Source organism: Athalia rosae, chromosome 5 (assembly GCF_917208135.1).
Source record: "Athalia rosae chromosome 5, iyAthRosa1.1, whole genome shotgun sequence".
Lineage (NCBI taxonomy): Eukaryota > Metazoa > Arthropoda > Insecta > Hymenoptera > Athaliidae > Athalia > Athalia rosae.
In genome coordinates, this window is record NC_064030.1 from 5,932,967 (window position 1) to 5,954,826 (window position 21,860).

Consider the following 21,860-nt stretch of genomic DNA (forward strand, 5'->3'; position numbering starts at 1 on the left):
TTTATTCCAACCTTCAAACTCGTAATCTGTCTTCTTGGAATCGTTTCTTCTCAACCCGTGATCTTCGCATTTCGAATTCATTTTGATTGGAAAATCATCGTATCGTAATCATCATTACGGCCCTTCAGTTTCGCGTGCTGAAGCTTCTTTTTTCCCCATCTCCCTTTAAAGGAAAATATTATTGCAGTATAATTTCAAACCTTCTCTAAGAAACACAACGTACAGGAACTAAGGAAATAACAAAAAGGACTGTTGATACCCTAAGAAATCGCGTGAATGAAACGCGAATAGGCTATGCGGTTATTACGATATTTTAGCCGCAGCTTTTTCCGTTGGTACGTAGGCGCAGCGTAGGGAACACAAGGGGGTAGTGTGAGAAAAGCCTGATCCGAAGAAATAAAATTCATCTCGCAACTCACGTTCTTCCGGCATCGGTACCTATCGTATATACGGTACGTGTTACATGCGTTTGCACAAGTGCAAACACGTATAACTACCGACAAGAAGACGTAATGCCGCAGCTTCTTCCACGATGCGATAAAAAATTCATCCCCATTTCCTTTCTTAATTTTACCGCTCGACGGTAAAGTAGTCTCCGCGTGTTTGTGTTTTTTGACGAGAATGAAAAAATATTTGAGAAGTCGTTCCTACACGATCACTTTTTGACTATTTTTTTTTTTTTTTTTTCATTTTTCATTTTTATTTTACTCCATTGAGATTGAAGCCTGCAGTATATTCGTGCGAGGGGTAGAGTACGAGTTACTTCCTACTTTGGTACACGGGCGTCTGAATTCTGATTACACCGTTCGTCGTCGGTTCCCTCCTTTTAATTCAGAATAAGGAGTGCCTTTCGGGCACCAACGGGCGCATCGCATCTACCTACCTTGCCGTAATATCCGCGCGCTGTACAACGGACTCGATCCCCAATTATCTTGTCAACGGTGCACCGTTATTTTCTTAATCACGCGATCGTTAAATTCTCTTTTTTTTCTTCTCTTTTTTTTATTAACAATTTGTTTTTTCATTTTTCGTATACCCTGCATACGTATACTCGTTCTTCACTTACCGATATACGTACATATATTTTTATAAGGTCGAGTTTTGAAGTAGCGAAGGTTGGTGCAGTTGGTATTGGTAGCGGAGAGGAAGGAAATTAAGGCGGCTCTCGTGTGCAAAGAGAGGTATGAAGGTGGGGAACGAAAAGGGAAATGGAGAGAGGGAATTCACCTCCCATACATATATGTAATATACGTACGTATATAGGTACAGTCGTTTAAAGACACTGATTGCAATAATGCCATGTGCGTTTAGTGTCTTCGGGTTAACGATCTTTACGCGTTATTTATACGTAATGCGTGCCGGTGTATGTGCGTATATACGTACATCTACCGTGCTCAATCTCTTTCTGTCTTTCATTCTTTGCGCAAGTTTGCTACTTTTTTTTTTGTATCAGTTTTTTCATCCTCATCCCTCTTCCCACAATATTACTTCTCTTTTTACGTATTATTTCGCGGTAATGGGTACGTACTACTACCTAACGGGTCGACCCTACGCGTTTAAGGCCTGGGAATTACGTTATTTCTTCCGATTATCACCGGACAGTCGTGACCCTGTCTAACGACGAAGAGTCCATATACCTCTACGAGTTTCGTTGATCTCTAGATTTATCTGTTATATATATACGTGTAGGGTATACCTAGATAAGTGCACACACACGACGTCTTCGAATCTGTAAAGATTTCTCCCCCGATTATTTTTATATTATCGAAACGATCATTGTCGAACGTGCGAAAGCTCTTATTTATTCCGTAAATTTTTACGAGGCTGGCAAGGAGAAAAAAAAAAAAGAAGAACCGCTGAGCAAATCTGATTATATAGACTGAGGATAAAACTTATATTACGATCGTTCGCAGACGATATAAAAAGAAGGGGGAGAAGAATAAAATTACGATCATAATACGATCGTCACCCAGGTGGAGAATTATCTTGCATCGAATTTCATGGGAATTCTCGATTTTCGCGTACATTTTACCTCGTCCTATGATCGATGATATCGTTCGTTATATTCGCTAGGCTTTATCCGATTTCTTTTTCTTTTCGCCACGACTTAACGTTCGATGGATTTTTTTTTTTTTACCGTTTCGCTCCTCGAGGGTTGAAGAAAATTAATTGAGCATTTTTTTTTTTTCTTTTTTCACAACTACAAAGGTCTCATCGAAGGGCTTCGATCCAGGTTTCTATATTTTAGCGAGCGAACATTTGATTCGAAACGATTAGAAAAAATGAGAAAAAAAACCAATACGACTGCAAGGGCGATAACCGTATGGATAAAGTTTTCACAATATCGAGTTTCGAACAAAGTTTTGACTATTCAGTGCAAAGTTGGTCGTATTAGGAGTTACATTTTCAATTATATATTACATTTCCCGACGTTTCCAGCTATTGTTAACCCTCTTCTATTATAGCAATTATAATTCGCCATAGCACTTTCCCGCGTCTTTCCTATAGCGGACCTACCCATTGTCCTAGATAAACGTAGTTAAACCCTTGACGATAGCAAGCCGGACTTTGCTCAGTCTCGTGAAATACTATTAACCCGAAAATTACACCGAGTCAGAACCGTGTCGCGTCGAAAACTGAATTCCTCCGAGATAAACCTATATAGCGTATGTCTATGCCGAATGAGATAAGGGGATGATAATATTCGAGTCAGTTATGGATGAAATGAAGCGAGGAACCAATTTTACATCGATTCGCATTCAATTCAATCACGAAGAAGTTGAGAAAGAAAGAAAGAAAGAAAAATACGTGGAGTGACGGTGGTGCAACACCACACAACACGAAACTAACCTACGTACGTACGTATATATGCATATTACGCGTGCAAGTTGGGTTATAATAAATCTGCAGTCATTAAATAGTAATTGATTTTCGCTGGTGTATATTACACCACAGCTGCCATAATGTCAGTTATTCGATGTATTTAAATGCTGAACTTCAAGCTCCGATAGAAAAGTTTATAAATCGGTTAAGATGAATAGCTTTTTAATTGCTCTTATGGTACAGCAATCTGCGGCGCATAAACAGGCGTTATACCAGCTTTGCAACTACGCGCAGGCGAGTCGTTTGAAAGCACACCAGACTAATTGTTTTGTTATATTTAAAAATCAAAACCAATCTCAAAGCAGATAACTCAATTCTTCATACCAAACTCCAAAAAAATCTGAGGTACCTCTTTAGATCTGCACGTTTTTTGGGCCAAGAATCGGCATTTTTGTTTTACAGAATTTTGATGCAATTTTGACGCATGTCAACGAAATTGTGAAAAAAAAAAAAAAAAAAAACACATGACGTCGTCGATGTAACGCAAATCACAATGTTAGGAGAAATTGAGCAGAGCGTTGCGAAAACGTGAGCCCACGAAATTGCTCTATATTGATTCTGACATAATTTTAACGTAGGATAAAATTTCAGGAATTTCATCCTCCAAGATTAATTTTGTCATGATTGACTCTCTCTTGGTGACGTTTCTCCGGTTACTCTCATACGACCTGCCTTGGGCAGACATTATTAAGATTCAATTAGCTCGTTGCCCTCCCAATTTCCTCGCAATTTTCCTTTTTCATTTATTTCGTGCAACGGCGTTATTTAGAAATCATTTTTTTTCTTCTTTTCTTCACATTGTTTCCGTCACCACCCTACCGTGATTCCTCGGATAGAATACAGAGGAAGGTGCAACTGGTAGAGGTAGTGAATCGAAAACGGAGAAAATGTCGCCACCGCTTGACCCGGGTAGCTTCGGCCTTTGGCACGAGTTTTTGAAAACGAGATTCGGATTTGGTCCGGGTCGCCACAGCTACAGGAGAGCTTTCGCGCGTGTGGTGTTTGCAGTTTAGCGTGTCCTATACGTATGTACGTATACATATATATATGTATATATACTTATATACATGTATATATATACACGTATATAGCTATCTACCTGCGCCGTATGTTGGCGTAGGGACAAGAGAGACGATATATAATGTTCCACGATATTAAACGGGACGCATTCCACCCTCTGCCACCACCCCCAAGCCATCCTATTCCACCCCCACACCGCTATGGATGGTTCCGTGTGGCTCCCCGGCCTACCCGGGGACCAGAAACTCCCCCGACCTGGTGCCAAGCCTCCCCTGCCCTTTCCGACCCTTGATCGTTATATGCCAAATTTACAGCTTACGTATTACCCGACGCTAGCAATGGGGCTAAAAGATACGCGAGCGCGATCAAGCGCACATTTATAATTGTCTTCGACAACGTTCGACGAATAAATCATCTCGCGGGTTATTTTCACTCGCGATTGTGAAAATAACTCGTCGACAATTTGAGGACTGATGATTCTCCATTTTTTTTGGTTTCATTGTTTTATTACCGACTGCACGTTTCATTTGCTTTGTCGTTGCAATCCACATAACTCATCAGTAGGTACGTTCCTCATCGGCACATGATTCATATGCGGCTCTTATTTACTTTTCTATTTTCCGTACTATTTAACTTCATTGGCTTTGTTCGTAAACTTTGTACAGCATGAAATAATTTGCTATCATTGTTAATTACTCTGTTCTTTCCTATGGCGGACCCGCTGAATTCATTGTCGTCATTATTTTCATATTTATTCGCGTGTGTTATTTATTCTCGTAAAAGGATAAAGTCAGTCGAGCTTTATTCATGGTATATACCGACCGAGAAAAAAGTCTGTTCCTTTGCCTCGCTTCTATCATCCCTTTAATTTTTTCCTTTTGCCTCTTTCTTTTATTGTCATTTTATTTAAAAATTTTTTTTTTTTTTTTTTCTCTCTACCGCGCGCACGTATATATTCACAGAAGCTAAAAGTTTGTGAACTCCCTTGTACCTGTACCATCATCGTTCCCTCGACAATTTCGACCCCTAACTCAACGAATTCTCGCGTGTAAAGTCGCAATATTTTTACAATTTCAACGAAATAAAAATAAAAATAAAAAAAAAAAAAAAAAATAGAATAAAAGATGGGGAGACACGACCCCTAAATTAGAGATCGAATAAATCGTGCGTTGGATTTATAATACCCACGTTTATCAGAGCGTCGATATTTCGAAATTTAATTTTTTAATTTCACGCCCCACTCAAAAAAATACGAAACCAATTCTTATCGATTCGAAGTTCGCATGTAAGTAGATGTAGCAAAACTGTTCGATGCAGATTTGATTAAATTCTGTACTCTTCTGAGCAGCTACTGTACATTAATTACATAGGTATAAGATCCGGAATTCAAGGAATAGTGTGCGGTGAGTTGAGATAATAATACGTTAACATCAACCTCCGATTCTGGGTTCCAATTCCTGCCAAACCACCGGCAGTTCTGCGGGGTACCAACCGTATGCAATAACGTGACATAATATCGGTCGCAAGTTTTCCTACCGGATTCGCGTTCGCGGTGAAGAGTTCCACGTGAACCAAAGTACGTACCAACCAGAGGCTCGGGTGTGTCGGGGGGGTTATCTTGCACTACCTCGAAACCTCGCGATCGCGCATGAATTCCGGAATACCACCTACCATCTCACCTCGTACACCCGCGCGGTCATTTCGGAATTGGCAGAGTCCACAGGGGGAAAAGGGGCTGTACGTTTATAACCCGGCTATCCCTCTTGCGTATTTTCATCCCTCAAAATTCCCACGATATTATGAGACGAGCTTTATCGCGCTATGTGAAAATGGCTTATCCAAAAGACACGCGTGCATCGTTACATTTCTTCCGTCTGTATATGGGTGTATGGCAACTCGGAAAAAATTCAAGTTCTCGATTCGAGAACGAATGGAATAGATGTATAAATAAATTAACAAGAAATATACGGAAACAATCGAATTTTATAGGATCGCATGTACACGCGTTCGGTTTACGCGTGAGTACATCGCAAACGGTGCTGTTTGTATCGACAACGAATTGTTATTTGCTTTGTTCGGGGTATCCGGTATTACAGCTAAATTATCCACCCCGTCCCCACGCAAACTCGATACATACGTACTCCCGTGCAAATCTCGGATTCCATGCGAGCTTTTAGCATACGCGCGTTGGTGTGCGCACGAAAGCACCGATATTCAATATCTGCTGCTGCGTGCACGTATACGTGCGGACAAACACGAATAATAGGTGTACGCATGTACACTTTATTTGCCAGCTCGTATACAACTGTACACATACACATATCTATATCTCCATAACGCCGTACGTACGTACGTACACCGAGAAATGACTCCTCGTTTTACTCACGTTGTGCACTGCGATCCTTTCGAACTACAGAGAATATTAATGCATCAGAGTTTTCATAAACCGCCAAATTTACCCCCGTCCCTACAGACGCAGGTGTATATATTTCTATGCGATTTTCGAAATCGTACGTCGATCCTTTGTAAACGCGTTCAATGATCGTGGAAAATCTTTCCAGGTATTACACGCGTGAACGTGTGTGTACGGCGGGTAACGTGTAATCATCGCGTCTCTCCGTGTGCAAACGAACGTACATTTCGTATCGTACGGTATACAATACCCCGCGTCGTTATACGATCTGGAAGTCAAACATATTTCGTAATCCGTTCGTCATCGGCTTTCGCGCGCAGACTACGAAACGGACTCGTGTGCAGCACGAACGTGTACGGGGGGGACGTTGTGTAGCTGCCCAGCAGACTGCTAGACTGCGCGTTACAACTAGACCGACTTAATTAACGGCCCGCTCTCTGTATCCGTGTCGTACGTGTATACGAGGGACAAGAAAGCCACGCTTAACCACGAGACAGACAGCGATAATATTTATCGTAGCAATCAGTTATGCCGCTCACTGTGACCAGGAAGCCACGGAACGCCGAACTACCGTCCATTTAATCTACGCGTATGTATCCATATTCATGCTACTGTAATGTACCTGCAATGAAAAATCACATACGCAACGTTATACGCGATCGGCGAAACTTCGTTTCGTTTCGTTTTTTTTTCTCTTTATTCTTCTATTTCGTTCATCCCTCTGCGACGTGTACCGTAGATCCTGGACTCGTTTCGTTCGCAAATAATTATGTTCAGAAGAAATGGTTTCTGTAAGTTTTACGTGAAATGCATGCGCGATTGCGAAGAAAAATCGGGGTGGAAAGAGAATGAGCTTTCCTACCCCAGTACGACCACCCCGTAACAAGTTTACTGTCTTCATATCCGTTCTGTTCGTCGCGTATACGCATAAATGTATTATCGTGCAATTTTCCGGTTTGGAGAGTGCAGGAAGGCTGCTGCCAGCGTGGGGAAACCTGCGAAGGGTGGCTACTTGCGAATTGCGAGTAAACGAGTAGAGTACGTAGAGCTTATCCCTAGTTCGTTCCACCCCCAAGAGGCGGAGCTGCCGCCTACGAGCTACCCCCACCGCAAAATCCACATCGGCTCGGTTACTGATACGCGATATCAAACCACTTGTTGCGTTCAACCTCCCGCTATTTTTTGACGTGCTTATTTCACCGACTCGCGTTATTAAGGTGCACCTACTTCTCTGCTTCCCTCTCCACGGAATCGACGCCCCCGACGATACCTCGCCTCCTCACCCCGTACCCGCGATTCTTGCGCTTTTTTGCGGGACTCTCCGCTCTCCGCTCTCCCCGCACTCCGCACTCCGCACCTACCCGAATCCCCGGATTTGCATCATCCCCGTCATCCTCGTCAACTCGCCTCCGCTGGTGTTCCGTGACGAGAGGGTTAACCACCCGACGACGCGTTACCCTCCGACCTCCTACCCAACTACCATACCTTATACTCCGCAGAATCCGTCTGGCCGATTCACTCGATACCGGGAATCTTATGAAATTCGATACAGTTTATTTACCCACATCTTGCGTGGCAGTGCTAAAGTTTCCATTGATCGGAAAGTGATACACTCGACTTGCGTAGGTATGGGTACTTGCGAATATCAGAAATTCATATCGATCGACGACTTCAAGTTCTTATCCGATCGGATATTTACGAAAATTATCAGATCTTCGTACCTGTACACTTGAAATATGGTTTTTTTTTTATTTTTTTTTATTTTTTTTCGTAAATCTATTTCTGTTTATTCTTCATGCGATAACGGCATGAAATTTGATTGGGTCGATTGAGTTTTTACTTCGACGGAGGGTATATCTATACTCTTGCACTAGCAATAATAAGTGATCGTAAATAAATAACTGATGAATTTTACGACTTTTCTATGATTACAGGCAGTGCGGTGGCTGCAGCCGACACCATTTCCTCACCGTGGACCCCCGCGAGTTCCGGGCCGCCGCCCGATGCCAATGGCTCCGGCTCGGATACAAAGAATCTTGACGTTGGCGACATCAGCGATGTAAGTCGACGAATTTCTATATTGGGGTGTTTTTTGGAAAAAAAAACTTTGCTTCTCTTTTCTCCTCGGAAACAGGCTGGAAAGTTTCGTTCGGACTCAGAATATGCCAGTTGAAATTTCAGCTCTCAATATCACCATTTACACGTCCCTCGTCGCACTTTGTTATGTCTGGTCTGTTATGATTTTTCGCTAGATTCGCTGCTTCAAAAGTTCGTTTCATATAAATTGAACTTTGACCTCTGATTCAACCTTAGAACCAGTAGATTGAGCGAAACGTCACAACAGACCTTTTTTTGTGGAGCGTTCGATTTTCCACGAAAATATGTCTTTGCCGACTCCGTACAATAACACGTTGGCCAGCAACAGAATTCGAAAGCGAGATATAACATTTTTCCTTTTCACCTTGTTTCCAAGTAAAAGAAAAAGCCAAAGTCTCTTCTGGAACACTCTAATCTATTTGATACCTACCAACAATTATCGGACATGTACATTTTCGGCACGTTTTGATAACGCGATTAGAGGGATGCAGATTTAATTTCTCCCGACAATCCCCGTAGGGGGTGAACATAATTCGAAAAGGTGTATAGGCGGTGCAATATAACTGGTACCGTATCTACGGTATATTTATAAATTTATCGTACACGCGATATGCATATCCGTGTACACGTACGTATATATATATATACACGTATGTTTATCGTACGTGAACGTGTGACTAAACGTTAAGAGTCGCGTATAAGTTCGATATGCAGGATAATCGGTAGCTATACGTCGGCGCCAACCACACTGTAGCGAGATCCGATCGGATATAGTAACTCATATCGTTGGTACGACGCCAGTAGAGATCAGTGCTTCATTCTTATCAGCGGTCTCGTGTTCTCGCTGATATATATCGATCGGAAATCGGTAATCACAAATCGTGGATCGTAGATTGTTTGTAATGTCAGTTATATATATCCGCAACTGCTGTGTGACTCGTAAATCGTGATTCATGAAGCGTTACTACAAGATTTACCCCGTGCCGCCTGTGTTATGATCGTGGAAAATCCCTCGGGTGTAACTGAGCTGGTTACCCGAACGTTCGCTTCCGCTTCTAAACTCGCTCCTCCGGGGATGCTGGAGGCCAGCGTGGTCGGTTATTGGGGACAGGAATACGCCCTTTTTGGCACTTGGCCCGCCTTCCTAGACTTGGTATAAAATAGCGATCGTTGCGTTTTTTTTTTTTTCTCAAAACCAAAACCAAAAAAAAAATCACATCGAATCTTCTTTTCAAAACCACTTGTTTTCCGGTACGCAGGACGAAAAGGATTTGTCGGCAGCGGATGCGGAGGGTGTTTGGTCACCGGATATCGAACAGAGCTTTCAAGAGGCGTTGGCCATTTACCCACCATGTGGTCGACGCAAAATTATCCTTTCCGACGAGGGAAAGATGTACGGTGAGTATGAAAAAAAAAAAAAAAAAAAAACTGTAACACTCGACACATTTGAAGCCGTTGCCCTTCGGAGCCATCTTCAACGAATTCACGAATCTTCATTTGGATCGCTGATTTCTCAATTGAGGGAAAAAAAAGTATCCATAATTCAGCGGTCCGGGGAGTGAGGGGGGGTGGTAGTGTTGATGAAAAATCAAACAACGGTTGAATTGAGATGGAATTCCCGATATACTGGATTGTTATACGTCGACAACCACCCGTTAAATAAAGGTACCACTGTACTCGCAGTGTAAGTCTTTCTTCACGCAGAGACTTGGACAATGTCGACGATAAGTCCCTGGGACAGAGGGAAGTTCGTACAGTCCGGAAATATATAGGTAGAAATAGTGGATATATCTATCCCTATACCGCCGAGTTTCTCGGAGCAGCAGCTAGTAGTGCGCTATACCAGCTACCCTGTAGGGAGTAACTTCACGTCGTCGTGCTTCGCGTTATTGCTCGGTCTGCTGAGGTCAGTCTATACGTGACCGCCCCGATATTGCTTGCCCACATCGCCATCACCATCGTGACCGCAGCCGAAGCAATATTCTCCATCACGGTTGAACGGAAAACGATCTACTGGACAAGCTTTATTCCGTTAAATCGAAGAGCTCTCTTCCTCTCCCTCTCCCTCTTTGTTTTTTTTTTTTTTTCTTTTTTTTTTGTTACCCCTGCCTTTCTCTCTGATCTCATTGCACATGGATCCCACTGCACCAAAACATGTTAGCGACGCTGATGGTTATTATTTCGCTAAAATTGTTTCCCGTCTGCGCAAAATATGGGAAAATGAATTATAACGACACGACGAGTTTTCTTCCATTTCGGCCCGGTTGAAAAGCCGAATTGGAAGCACGCGATCGTTTGTCGATCGCGATGCCGAGCGATCTGCTCGACGGTTCTCGATTTTCCGACCACTCGAATCAGAATTAATTCCAGATTCCAGGCGAAGTGAACCATACGGCGAATAAAATTACGACCGCAATTTTTTACCGCGTTATCAATCGGTGAAAAGAATTAGAAGAGTCCGTGGGGCGATGGTGTTTCTTGGTTAGAGCAGAGTAAATATTTAGCGAGTGGGTACTTGAATTGATTCATTACCGTACAATGTGTTTTAATTTTCATCAAGCCCTGAATGAAAAACGGCTCAGCTCACTCCCTGTTTCTCACACTCTCAATTCTCCACACCCCACGGCGACGACCTAACCGTCAGCAGCAGCAATTCAATCGCGGAGTAAAACCTGCCGACTGCTTAATTCAATTCTCGCGTCGTCGGATAAATGAAAACATTTCATTTTACTTCTTCCCTATACCCCCCTTGTAGAAAGTTATTATTCGTTTGCCGTCTGCGTTTATACATGTAACGCGAAGTTCCGTACGGGTATAATACATCCAACATTACATTTTCCTTTACACGTTTTAGCTTTTTTTTTTTTTTTTTGCTCGTAACTCTGAGCCGAGGGAAAATTTTCAATCAAGAGAAACGCCATGGAATAGACAACGGAATAAAGAAACGCCCGCGTCAAAAAGCTACGTCGAACTTTCATTTCGGTAAATCCGTCGAATCTAGACGTAAAAAAAGAAAACAAATTCGTTCTGCAGTGACCAATGTACATGCAAATTGATGGAAAGAAAAAAAAAAAAAGAATCGAACGAATGTCTGATTTGTTTTAAATGCCATTCGGAAGCTCGTTTGTTGAAAGAGATTCAATACTGTCGTCGCCGAGACTTTTCATCGGATAAAACAGGTGTAGGAACCGGAGAGGGAGGAAATAAAGGGGTCGACGGAGGGACGAAGGGGGTGAATCGAAGGTGCGGAAAGTAAATCGACTTATCCAAGCTAGTAAACTTTACCCGTCACCCACCAGGGCTTTCGAACTTTAAATTAATTCGCACTCGTTTCCCGTGGAATTCGAAATCGCGCATCCGGTAACGTCTCTAAGCAAAAGCAATAAAGTCGATTCAGCAGCGGCAGAGAAGCCGAGTGCGGTGCGGCGGTGCGACGAAGATGCTGGACGGACAGGCGGACGGCGATGAAGAAGGGAAAGGGAGCGGAGGAACGAAGTGGCGGAAGCCCGCGCGGATGGAAACAAAGGATAACGAGGCGTGAGGATCGTTTAACTCGATTGCCCATCGATCCTCTCGCAACTTATTTCGCCATCGCACCCCCTCGACTCTCCTCGAGAGGCCTCATTGCGTCCCTCGAGAGCCAATAAAGGATTAGCCTCTCCCTGATTAAATATCCCTAAGCAATTTATCGCTCTACCCTCTCTTACTTACTCCTCCTCTCTTTACATCGGGGGAAAAAACTCTTATTCCACAATCTGTGACCTATATATATATATCCGATCTAATCAAATACCCATAAACTAAATCCAACACTTATCCGCCATTCAATTTTTATCGTCATTAAAAACTCCCCCATAGACGATCAAAATTTTTCAAAATTTTATTCGTAACACGGCGTTAAATTCGCATCGGTGTTATTCAGAGAATAGAATTTTCGCATCGTTGAATTACATACTGTATTATATTATATATACAAAGAGAAGAATGTGTCTGGATTTGAGATTTATAGGTACGGTTGTACATATGTACGAAGTACCTGCATGTATCCTACCTATGCGTACGTAAGTACTCGTTTAACGGGCTCACTCGGCCGAGAATTTCAACGTCGTTAACAATAAAAAAAAAAAAAAAAAAAGTAAAGTAAAGTAAGAGAGAAAAAAGGAAAATGAAACGAAACGAAACAAAAAAAAACATCAGTTACGGCTGGCATGCCAAACGATCCTTGAAACGGCGTAGAGATATTTTCTTAAAGATTGTACTCGACTAACATCGAATTCTTATTCTTACGAGAATTACTCTTTTGTGTCGGTCGCCCGTTACGCGCGCATATGTTACACTATACCCCCTTCATAACGTAATCCTACTCCGATCTTACTTAAAAAAAAGCACACAGCTGACCACCACCTCTCTCCGCTCTTTTTTTTATTATACTATCCTCGTATCTTTCATCGATTCGTTCCTCTTTTACCGCTAATAAAGATGATTTCTTTGACGCACGGAATCGCGTTTAAATACTCTCGTGTACACGTACGCTGAAATTATCCGAATAAAATTCGGGGCAATTTGGAAATTACGCGGGACAAAGAAAGGAAGAAAATATTTCGGTAACCCCGCGGATCGCTGTTATATGGTATATATATACAAGCCACCGGTCGCGTCCTTTCCGGATGTTCGCTTTAATGTAACGTGCAAATTGTTCCCTCCCTCCTTTCCTCTTTCCTCTTTTCTTCCCTTTCCCTTCCTCTCCCCCGTATCCCCTTCCCTACCCCCCCCCGCAACCCCCCCGTCGACTCACACAGGTTTAAACAAATGTTTCAGGCGACACAAAACCACCGGAGCGGATTGCCTCTTGGCAAAAGGCAGGCATCGTGCAAGCTCCGAACTATATTAACGAGTTGTTCTTTTACCATTTTCTACGACGCGTCGTAATTCCTCGTCCGGATCAACGGCCCGACCGTCGATCTCTTCGCCATTAATGCGAGACCTTTTTTTCATTGATAATAATTTTTTTGCATCCTCGCATTTTTCCCGGTTATATATAGCGAGTCACTCTCGCTGCAGTGGATTACTTTCAGTTACCCCTTCGTAGCCCCCCACCCACCCCCCCGTTTATGGGACATCAAATTAAACGATGTCTCGTTACGCCATTGTGCGGGTGAATCGCGAGGCGTCACGTTGCGGAAGTAGTATACCTACTCCAAGTGCACACCGAGCAGGGTATTAATAGGTATACGACCTTGATAGAATGCCCGACGAATCGGGGATAGCATAAACTCGGAGGAAAAAAACGAAAGAATAAGAACAAACTTGAAGAAACGTGCGCGTTACATGTGTATTCACTTTTACTCGTGGTTTAAACGTGACCAGAAATGAGGAGGGAACCTCGACGGCTCGCGTTTTCAAACTCCACGACGACATGGCCGGCGATCTTGAAAGGGAGGCGAACGGTGCCGGCGTTTGAGGTAGAGGTAAAGGTGGAGATGGGACGTAGGGATGGCGACGGTGTCCAGTTATTGACCGGCGACAGGGGGATGGCGCGTCTCGACGTCCGGAGCTCTGGAAAACGCTCGAGTCGTCGTCGTTGCTATCCGTGAAAGCGTCGCGACGTCCCGCACCGTAGCGCGGACTACGGCCGGCTGTAATCGCCCATCCCCCGCGCGGCAATTTCACCCTCGTCGCTACCGATGTTTTTCAAAGCTCTCTCATTTCCGAGCCGTTCGCCATTTTTAGTCGGACCTAGTTACATCTGCTTATTTATTCATAGATATAACGTTAGATACGCTATGAATTCAGCCGTTACAGGGAGTCGAATATTTCAGTGCTTTCCGTCACAGGGTCCGTGATTAGGAGGAATTCTTTTTACGATTCGATGATACGATTCGGTAGACGTACGACTTCTCGGAGATACGTTTTTTTCAACGGCTTTGAATTATTGATATTCTTCGAAGAACGTCAACCCGCCATTTGTCGACGCGCTTCGAGAGGGATTGGAAATATTCTTTATCGTGCGAGCACGAATATCTGAGCCACGCGAGAATACGCGTATATCGTACACATTTATGAATACTTTGGAAACACACCGCGGGTCGCGGGTGTTTTCGATAGGTTGTTTCATCCCTCGCTCTACTTACCCCGACGGCCGATGTCTTCGGAGTTTCCTCGATCTCTGTGGGAATAGAGAAAAAAAGTCACCATCTCAAACGCGAACAACTACCGCGAAAATGGAGAGGTATGAGTATCGAGTATCGGTGGTAATAAAAATACCGAACGATGCGTGAATGTATGTCAAAACCATGAGAAGGCGTTTCCGAACTTGTTGTATAAATGTAAATCTCATTTAGAACAGATGGAATAATTCGATGCATCGAACATGTTCCAGTTGTGTTACGTGTACACGTACACGTATAGTATATAGTCTTGATTTCGAACTGGTAAACGAGTGGGGTGAACCAGCTTTAATAAAGTGTTTGGAATAGCAAATTCGTTGATCCGTAAACCGAATTTAGTCACACGCTGCAGGGTGTATGCATTTTCACGTGAGGGAATCATCGGCGCTTTGGTTTGCATTTGTCCTATGGGTTGGTAGCATTAAAATTAGTTGCCTATCTAGCCGGCAGCTATGGTGTGTATAAATTAAATCAATCCTAGCCCGAATTCACTGCTAAATCAACAAACCAATCCCCGCCGGAAATGCGCCGTTGGAATTGTATATATTTCTACGCGTCCAAAACCAACAATCGATATTATCAATACCGAATATTGGCGAATACGGATTGCATCAACCGGACATTCCAATCGTGAGCTTTCGCGGTTTCGAATCAACCATAAATATTACATAATGATTCCCTCGAATCTTTCTGCCCCACGAACCTATCCCTATACGTCGTTAACATCCCTGATTACAATATCGATCGAACGTTAATCCAAACGAATCGAACGTGTGGGGAAACTCGTATATGCGACTAAATCCAAAATGCGTCGTGCAGCACCACTTCGTTGTTCCGATATATCGATTCCAGCGTGATATAATGTTGCGTTGTTCGCGGAGTATATGACAGTCGGGTTGTGTGTATATACATACTAATTCCAGACCGGCTGTAGGAGGACGGCGTTTGTTCGGATCCATCGCTAGAATCCCGGGATTCTCTCCATATTCCCCGGGTCGACAATGAAAGGACCCCCGGCTCCTTGCTCTCCTTGCTTCTTGCTCTTTGCTCCCCTTCTCCCTTCTCCCGCAGGTTCGCTCTCTCCCTTTTCCCTCCTCCGGTCGGATATCCAGGACGGGTCGCTGTCGCCGTCGCTGCGCCTCGGCCGATGTAATAATCTGCTTCGCATTGTCCGTCTTCTCGGCACGAGCGAGTCCTTTGACATCTCGCCGAGTTTAATTAAACGGGAGCGTAATGGTCCTGGACGGTGTGACCAAGTTGACCAGGACACGACCGAGGCGTGGTTATATATAGACACCGAGAATATGTCCGCTCTCCTCGGTGGTGGTATATATCCGACTACCCCCAACCCCCTCCCGCCCCCCGCGACAATTTCGTATGTATTATACACGCGCCACGCGAGGGGTCAGCAAATTTATTTCACTTCCTCCTCGACCGTATACACTCTGCCGAACCTCCAGTCCCGCGGGGTGCCGCACTCAACGATGGGTCTAGTAATGGGTCGTTGAACTTTCCATTCACTTTACGCAATCTTTCTCTCCACCGTAACGCGCTTTCGTTTCACCCCCTCAAACTTACACCACGTTCCGCTTCGGCGGCGAAAGCTTCGTTTTTTTCGACGTCTCGTCGTCGTCGTCTCGCGCCCCGCTAATTCTTCGGATGTTGACGTCGTTAGCTTATCCTCATATCCGATCGAGCGTCAGACAACGAAACTTTAACCGCGAGGTGCCTCGTCATTTGACTACGGGGCTTTTCACCCTCTCCAGGTAACCAACCACCTACGCAACGAATCGACTGCGCGACACCGTTGTACGGTGTCGCGTTACCGCGTGTACAAGAAATTGAATCGTCTCCCATATTTCAGGTACATGGATGGGGTATACCCTATACTCGGGCCACGTTACACGTATAAAATAATCCTATCGTCGTGCGGAGCGGTGATTATAACATTATTACAACGCAGGAAGACGCGGTACTAAGAGTAGGTATTTAGTAAAAACAGCTGAGAACGAGCGGGAACGTACAAGTGTTCCTTTGTTCGGAAGCTCCGCGTCTCTTGTTTCTAACGAGTTTGGAACGGCATTTGATGGAAATAAGGTACCTCCTCGAGGGTAGGCGTATCGCTATATACGACGTTACGTGTAGCGTGTAGACGTACACACGAGTACCTACCCCCCACGTAGGACTATGGCAACCGGAGTCGCGAGTAATCGTAACTTCGCGAATTAATTATTCATCTTCGCGACAGACACAAGGCGCGTCCGCACCACCCGGTGGCGTAACTGCTCCGCTAACTATTACTATACTACAGACTAGACTGCGAATAAATAACAAATATGAAAGAACGCGGGCGGTTGGCGCTAATTAAAATACCCACTTGGTTCGCGACGGAAAAGTAAAAGAAGGAAAAAGGGGGGTGGAAAAGCAGACGGGGGGTGACGACAAGGGATGAGGACCGCCACGCTACGCTAGACATCTTCCCCGAGATTTACTCTTAACGGAAGTCGAGGTGAAAAAAAGTACGCACCCGTATTAATATATACACGAGCTCGATACACGACCAGCTTCGAGAGAACCGCGTTGCCATCTCGGAGCCCCCCGTGCGCCGTGTATATTTTTTATCTGATTCTTTTTTTTCAACTCTCCTCTCCTCTCTTTTCTCTCTCTTGTCTTTTTTTCATCAGACGTCGAAAGAGGCGGGTGTATGTATCGCGAAGTTCATCAGAACTTATATTTAATTAGTCTCGACTCTTATCATTTTATCACGGAATGTTTCCACTTCCATGTGTTCCGCGTGTACGCGAGCTACAATTTCTGTCGGATTTCCATGCGTCAGTTGCCCCGCAGGATACGAACCCTGAGAAAATGTTGTTTGCGGTATTAATTACGATTATTATGTATACGTATAAAGTGCAATGTATATACGTGTAAAGTGATTTGCATAATTTTAGCATCGGTCGGGGGTGAATCGAGTCCACGTACGCGATGAATCGAGTCCACGATAACCTGGAAACGTTTACATATGTAATATATTTTTCATAAGTTGAAGTTCAAGCACTCAACGTATCCGCTTTCCGGTACGCGGTGGAAGAAGGAGACGGGGGAGGTAGTGAGTTAGCGGTGTGGCTTGGTTCAACGTAACCGTTGCGCGGGGCATAAGAGAGGAAGAAACGGGAGAAGTGGGTAGGAAAGAGAGAAGATAGCCGAGGAGCGAAATGGAGGAGGATCAGAGCGAGAGCGAGAGGGAGTAGAAGCGGTCCGATGAGCTGAAGCGAGACGAGGAGGGCGAGAGAAGAAGAGGCGATAGAGGAGGACGTAGCGCGGGGTGAAAACGGGGTGGAGAGAACTCGGGCGCCTGGCTCAGTGGCAAAGAGAAAAGGAGCGGATAGAAGCGCTAGGTGCGGTAGGAGGAGAAGCAAACCCGCGAAGGATGGCGCTGGAACGACGGTAGGACTGCCGAGGGAAGAGAGGGCGGAGAAGGTGGTTACAACCCCCTGAAGGGTGGCGAAACTATGCGAAGAATCTGCAATTAGTGAACAGAGAGAGCGGAGAGTGCGCGAGGGGGGCGAGGGGGGGGGGGGATGGTAAGGGAGGATGAAGGGTCAGGGGGAGAAAAAGGCGAGGCGGCGAGGCGCGGAACGAACCGGGAATACGGGGATCGGGGGGTAAGGCCAAAGGGTGGGAAGACGGGCGAAGAAAATGGAAAGAACGGAAGATGGATGGAATGGCGCTGCGCGAGAGGAGGAGGACGAGGGAGGGGGAGGGGGGGCGGAATGATAAGGCACACGGAACGACCGGGACACAACCATAGGAGGGTCTTCGTTGTCGGGTCACCGTGTCAGGGTGCGATCTTCGCGTTGGATTCTATACGTACATATATTTAAAAGGATGTACACGTTGCCGTCTCCCTGTGTCTTCCTTTTCCAGACTCATATACCACCGCGTTGCTTGCAAGGATTATCACAGAGTGTAGAATGTGGATAACGTTCGCCGATTGACTTTAGGTGTTTCGGTGACGTTACTCAACTTCGTTTCGGTATAGCGGATGTAAATTTCGATTGGTCAGTCTGAGTTACGAAGGATTCTCGGGAGGATCAAGTCGAGCTTGTGCACGCGGGTCTCAATTATTGATTTCATATTGTATTTTTATAGCCGTAGACGGTAATTCCTGGCATGGAACGTGGATAGCGTTATACAGTAGACGCGTACATCCTACCTATATATTTATGCAACTATACAGCCACGTGAATTCCTAACGAGATTCGGTATCTTGGCTTTTGATGTTCGACAATTTGACTAATCGGACAAACTATCCTGAGAGCGCTCCATAGCTTGAAGGACTCTTGAGGACCTTACGATACCGAGGAGGTCCTGTTTGCAAACCATTCATTAACGTCGTGTTCCGCAGTTGCGGTGACTAGCGGTAATAGTGGCTATTGGGTAGAGAAACAATGCTCTCGGAATATATGGACTCACCCTAGCCACGTAACGATGAGAAAATAATAGGTGTATAAACTGTAGTAGACAAGATTAGGCAAATACTCTCGATATACGTTCAGCCATTTTCAAGCTACTCGACCAATTCACTCAGAATTTAATATCAAAGGTCGCCTCAAGCCTCCTCAAGATCCAGCCAAGGTCGACGACGCTTCGCGATACTCCAGACGATCCCCGCAAGTGGCAAATTTATCAGGAAAATTCGAGTGATCCGATAATTTGCACGACCGTCAAAATTACACGTTCATTTTGACCACACCGTAACGATTGCGTGTAAATCCAAAGGAACTTGCAATTAGTATACATAGAAAATCATTCCGTCGCAAGCCTGACGGAATATGAACGAATTTTATTAAAACCCTCGGACTTTTATGGAGCACTTCTGTTAAAAGTCCACTCGAGGAAACTGGCGTAGGATTCCATATATATATATTTATACACAAATATACCTACGTATGAAGTATAAGAGGAGTAGAGAAGGTGTGCGGCAGCACTGGCAGAATAGCAGAAGTAGAAGAAGCCGGGGTCTAACCTCGGCGGTAAGAATTCGTCGGTAAATTCCGAGAATTCCATTGCCTTTCCTACGTCACTTCCTGTTTCCTGATCCACGACGAGACTACCACGTAACGGGGTGCTCCGCAAGAACGTCCGGTAGCTGCTCGCGACCGTTTTTGAGGGGTGCGGAATGCTCGGGGCGAACTCCGCGGGAAGAAGGTTCATGGCGGAGCCATTTAACGGTCTTTGCGAAATTGAGTCATCACGCGGTTCGCCTGGAATTTCGAATATTTTCCTCCCGATTTCCACCCCGCTATACCTCCGCCCTCCCATTTCTCCCTTTCCAGACTACCATCCTCAAAAACCTTCTCCGCCCCCTTCTTGTACAGGGAGTCATCCCGGCCCACCCCTCCAAGACGCCGAAAGTCCCCGACGACTTCGACTCGGGGCTTGAATCACGGAAAAAATACCGTCCATCACCTTCTTCGAAAAGAGAATCCTCCTCTGTACCGCGTACAGTCGTGACTCCGGAATTTCACATGTTTCGTCACCGTTACTCGCGCCTTCCAAATTTTCTAAAAGCACTTCCACCAAACGATTCCTGAGGATAGAATCTTGCCTGTGAAAATTATTTATATCGAGGTTTGCATTATAAAAAATGGAGGCTACTGCCGATAATTTGTTGAGTCTTCGGTTCGAAAATAGACATTCGGAGCCCTTTTTTCATCTGTGCTTATAGTTTTGCAAATCTGCATTGCCTGTGTTCTTGTAATATCTGGAATATAGAGGCGCCCCTCAACGAGATTGACCTCGTTATCTGTTAAATGCTGTATATTTGGGTTTTGTGCATCTGCCGTGAAATTCAATATTCCGCGAGACTCGCGATGTTCGAGAAGCAGCAACTCTTTTTATAGAGGTATAGAAAGCGGGGAAGGCACGTCTACCTTCCTTTGAAAGCGGCGTTTTCCTTGGTTAGACACTTTCCACCTCGTTCGTTGGATCTTCGCGCACCCTTAAGTCACGAAATTAATTAAAATTCAATTTCTGCTGAGTTTGAATTCCCCTCTCTCGGTGAAACTTTTATCACCTATATACGTTTCAATCTTGAAAATTTCACCCAAATTAAAAATAAAATTGAATAGGGGGAAAAAAAAAAAACAGCAGCATTCGTCGTTCGTTCCAAAAAGTTGCGATTATTTTTTCATTCGATTGAAATTAAAATCGATTTCGCTTTCTTCCAACGTTTATCTACTTCCTTCCATAATTCAAAGTTGTCAGAACTGCGAACAAGAATTACCGTTATTATGCCGTTATCCTGCTGGTTATGCAGCGCTTGAAAAATTCTCTTATCAGTTGCGTAACTCGGTGACATTCCCGAGTCAATTTCTCTGGTCACGCCGCATGCCCAAGACGCCATGATCAACTTATTGCTTATCAAAACTATGCAGAGCCTGTTTGCTGCATGGCCGACAAGCTGTGCCTTTTCTCGCACATTTTTCAAATTTAATTTCAACTCGAAATAATTCGAACACCCTTTGCGATATGTACAGTGATTTTCGCTCCGTTAATTTTCTACATAATAATCTCACCCTTACGATTAGATTATTCTCCTATTATTGCGGTAATAAATGGAAATATTATCGTTGCCTCCGCATAGCGCTGAATTTTCAAAAGCATTACTGAGCCAGTTGCAGCAAAAAAAAAGTACATTCAATTCCTTCTGATTTTTTGAAAATTTAATCATTATTCGGTATTTGTACTGTATAATATAGTACATAAAAATAGCGGGATGAAGCCGATCCGTCGGTTCGGAGTGTAAATCTGTTTATTTGATGTTCCCAAGCGGTCGCGTCTGTTTCGCGTCCGTTGCGATGGCCTCTCACGTAGCTTTATATACTAGAGCTAGTTTATGGCCGAGAATAGGTGTAGAGGGTAATGCCGTATTTATTTTTCATTCCATGGGAAATGATGAGGCGGCGGTAAAAGAAAAAGTAAAATCGAAAATCACCGTTCAACCCCGAACGCCCGTTTCACGGTGCTTTCTCTCAGCTACATCCAGAGATTTTAATCTCGCGGCAAAGGCTATCGGTGTGCTTCATTTCAACTTTTTTTCTCGCTCTATAGCCGAAGTAGGCGAGGGTTGCAACGTAAGCGTAAATATAGATTCGTCCCGGCTTCGTTTCTCCGTTCGAACAGTCGTTTGCACTTTGCTGCGAGCTTTTACTCGTCGCTTCGCTCACCGATATAACGCGCCCGCTCAATTACAGTCAATCGGAGCGGCCTTTGCT

At 44.4% G+C, this 21,860-nt stretch overlaps 1 protein-coding gene across 6 annotated transcripts in view; it reads left to right on the forward strand.

Annotated features, from left to right (window-relative positions):
• Nucleotides 1-21,860, forward strand: part of LOC105688148 (protein scalloped) — a 97,819-nt gene that overhangs the window by 67,812 nt on the left and 8,147 nt on the right. For all 6 annotated transcript variants that reach the window (XM_020853506.2, XM_012404233.3, XM_048656246.1 and 3 more), the window contains 2 exons: nt 8,251-8,375; nt 9,673-9,811. In XM_020853506.2, coding sequence (XP_020709165.1) covers nt 8,251-8,375; nt 9,673-9,811 — 264 coding nt within the window. The remainder of the gene's footprint in view (nt 1-8,250; nt 8,376-9,672; nt 9,812-21,860) is intronic.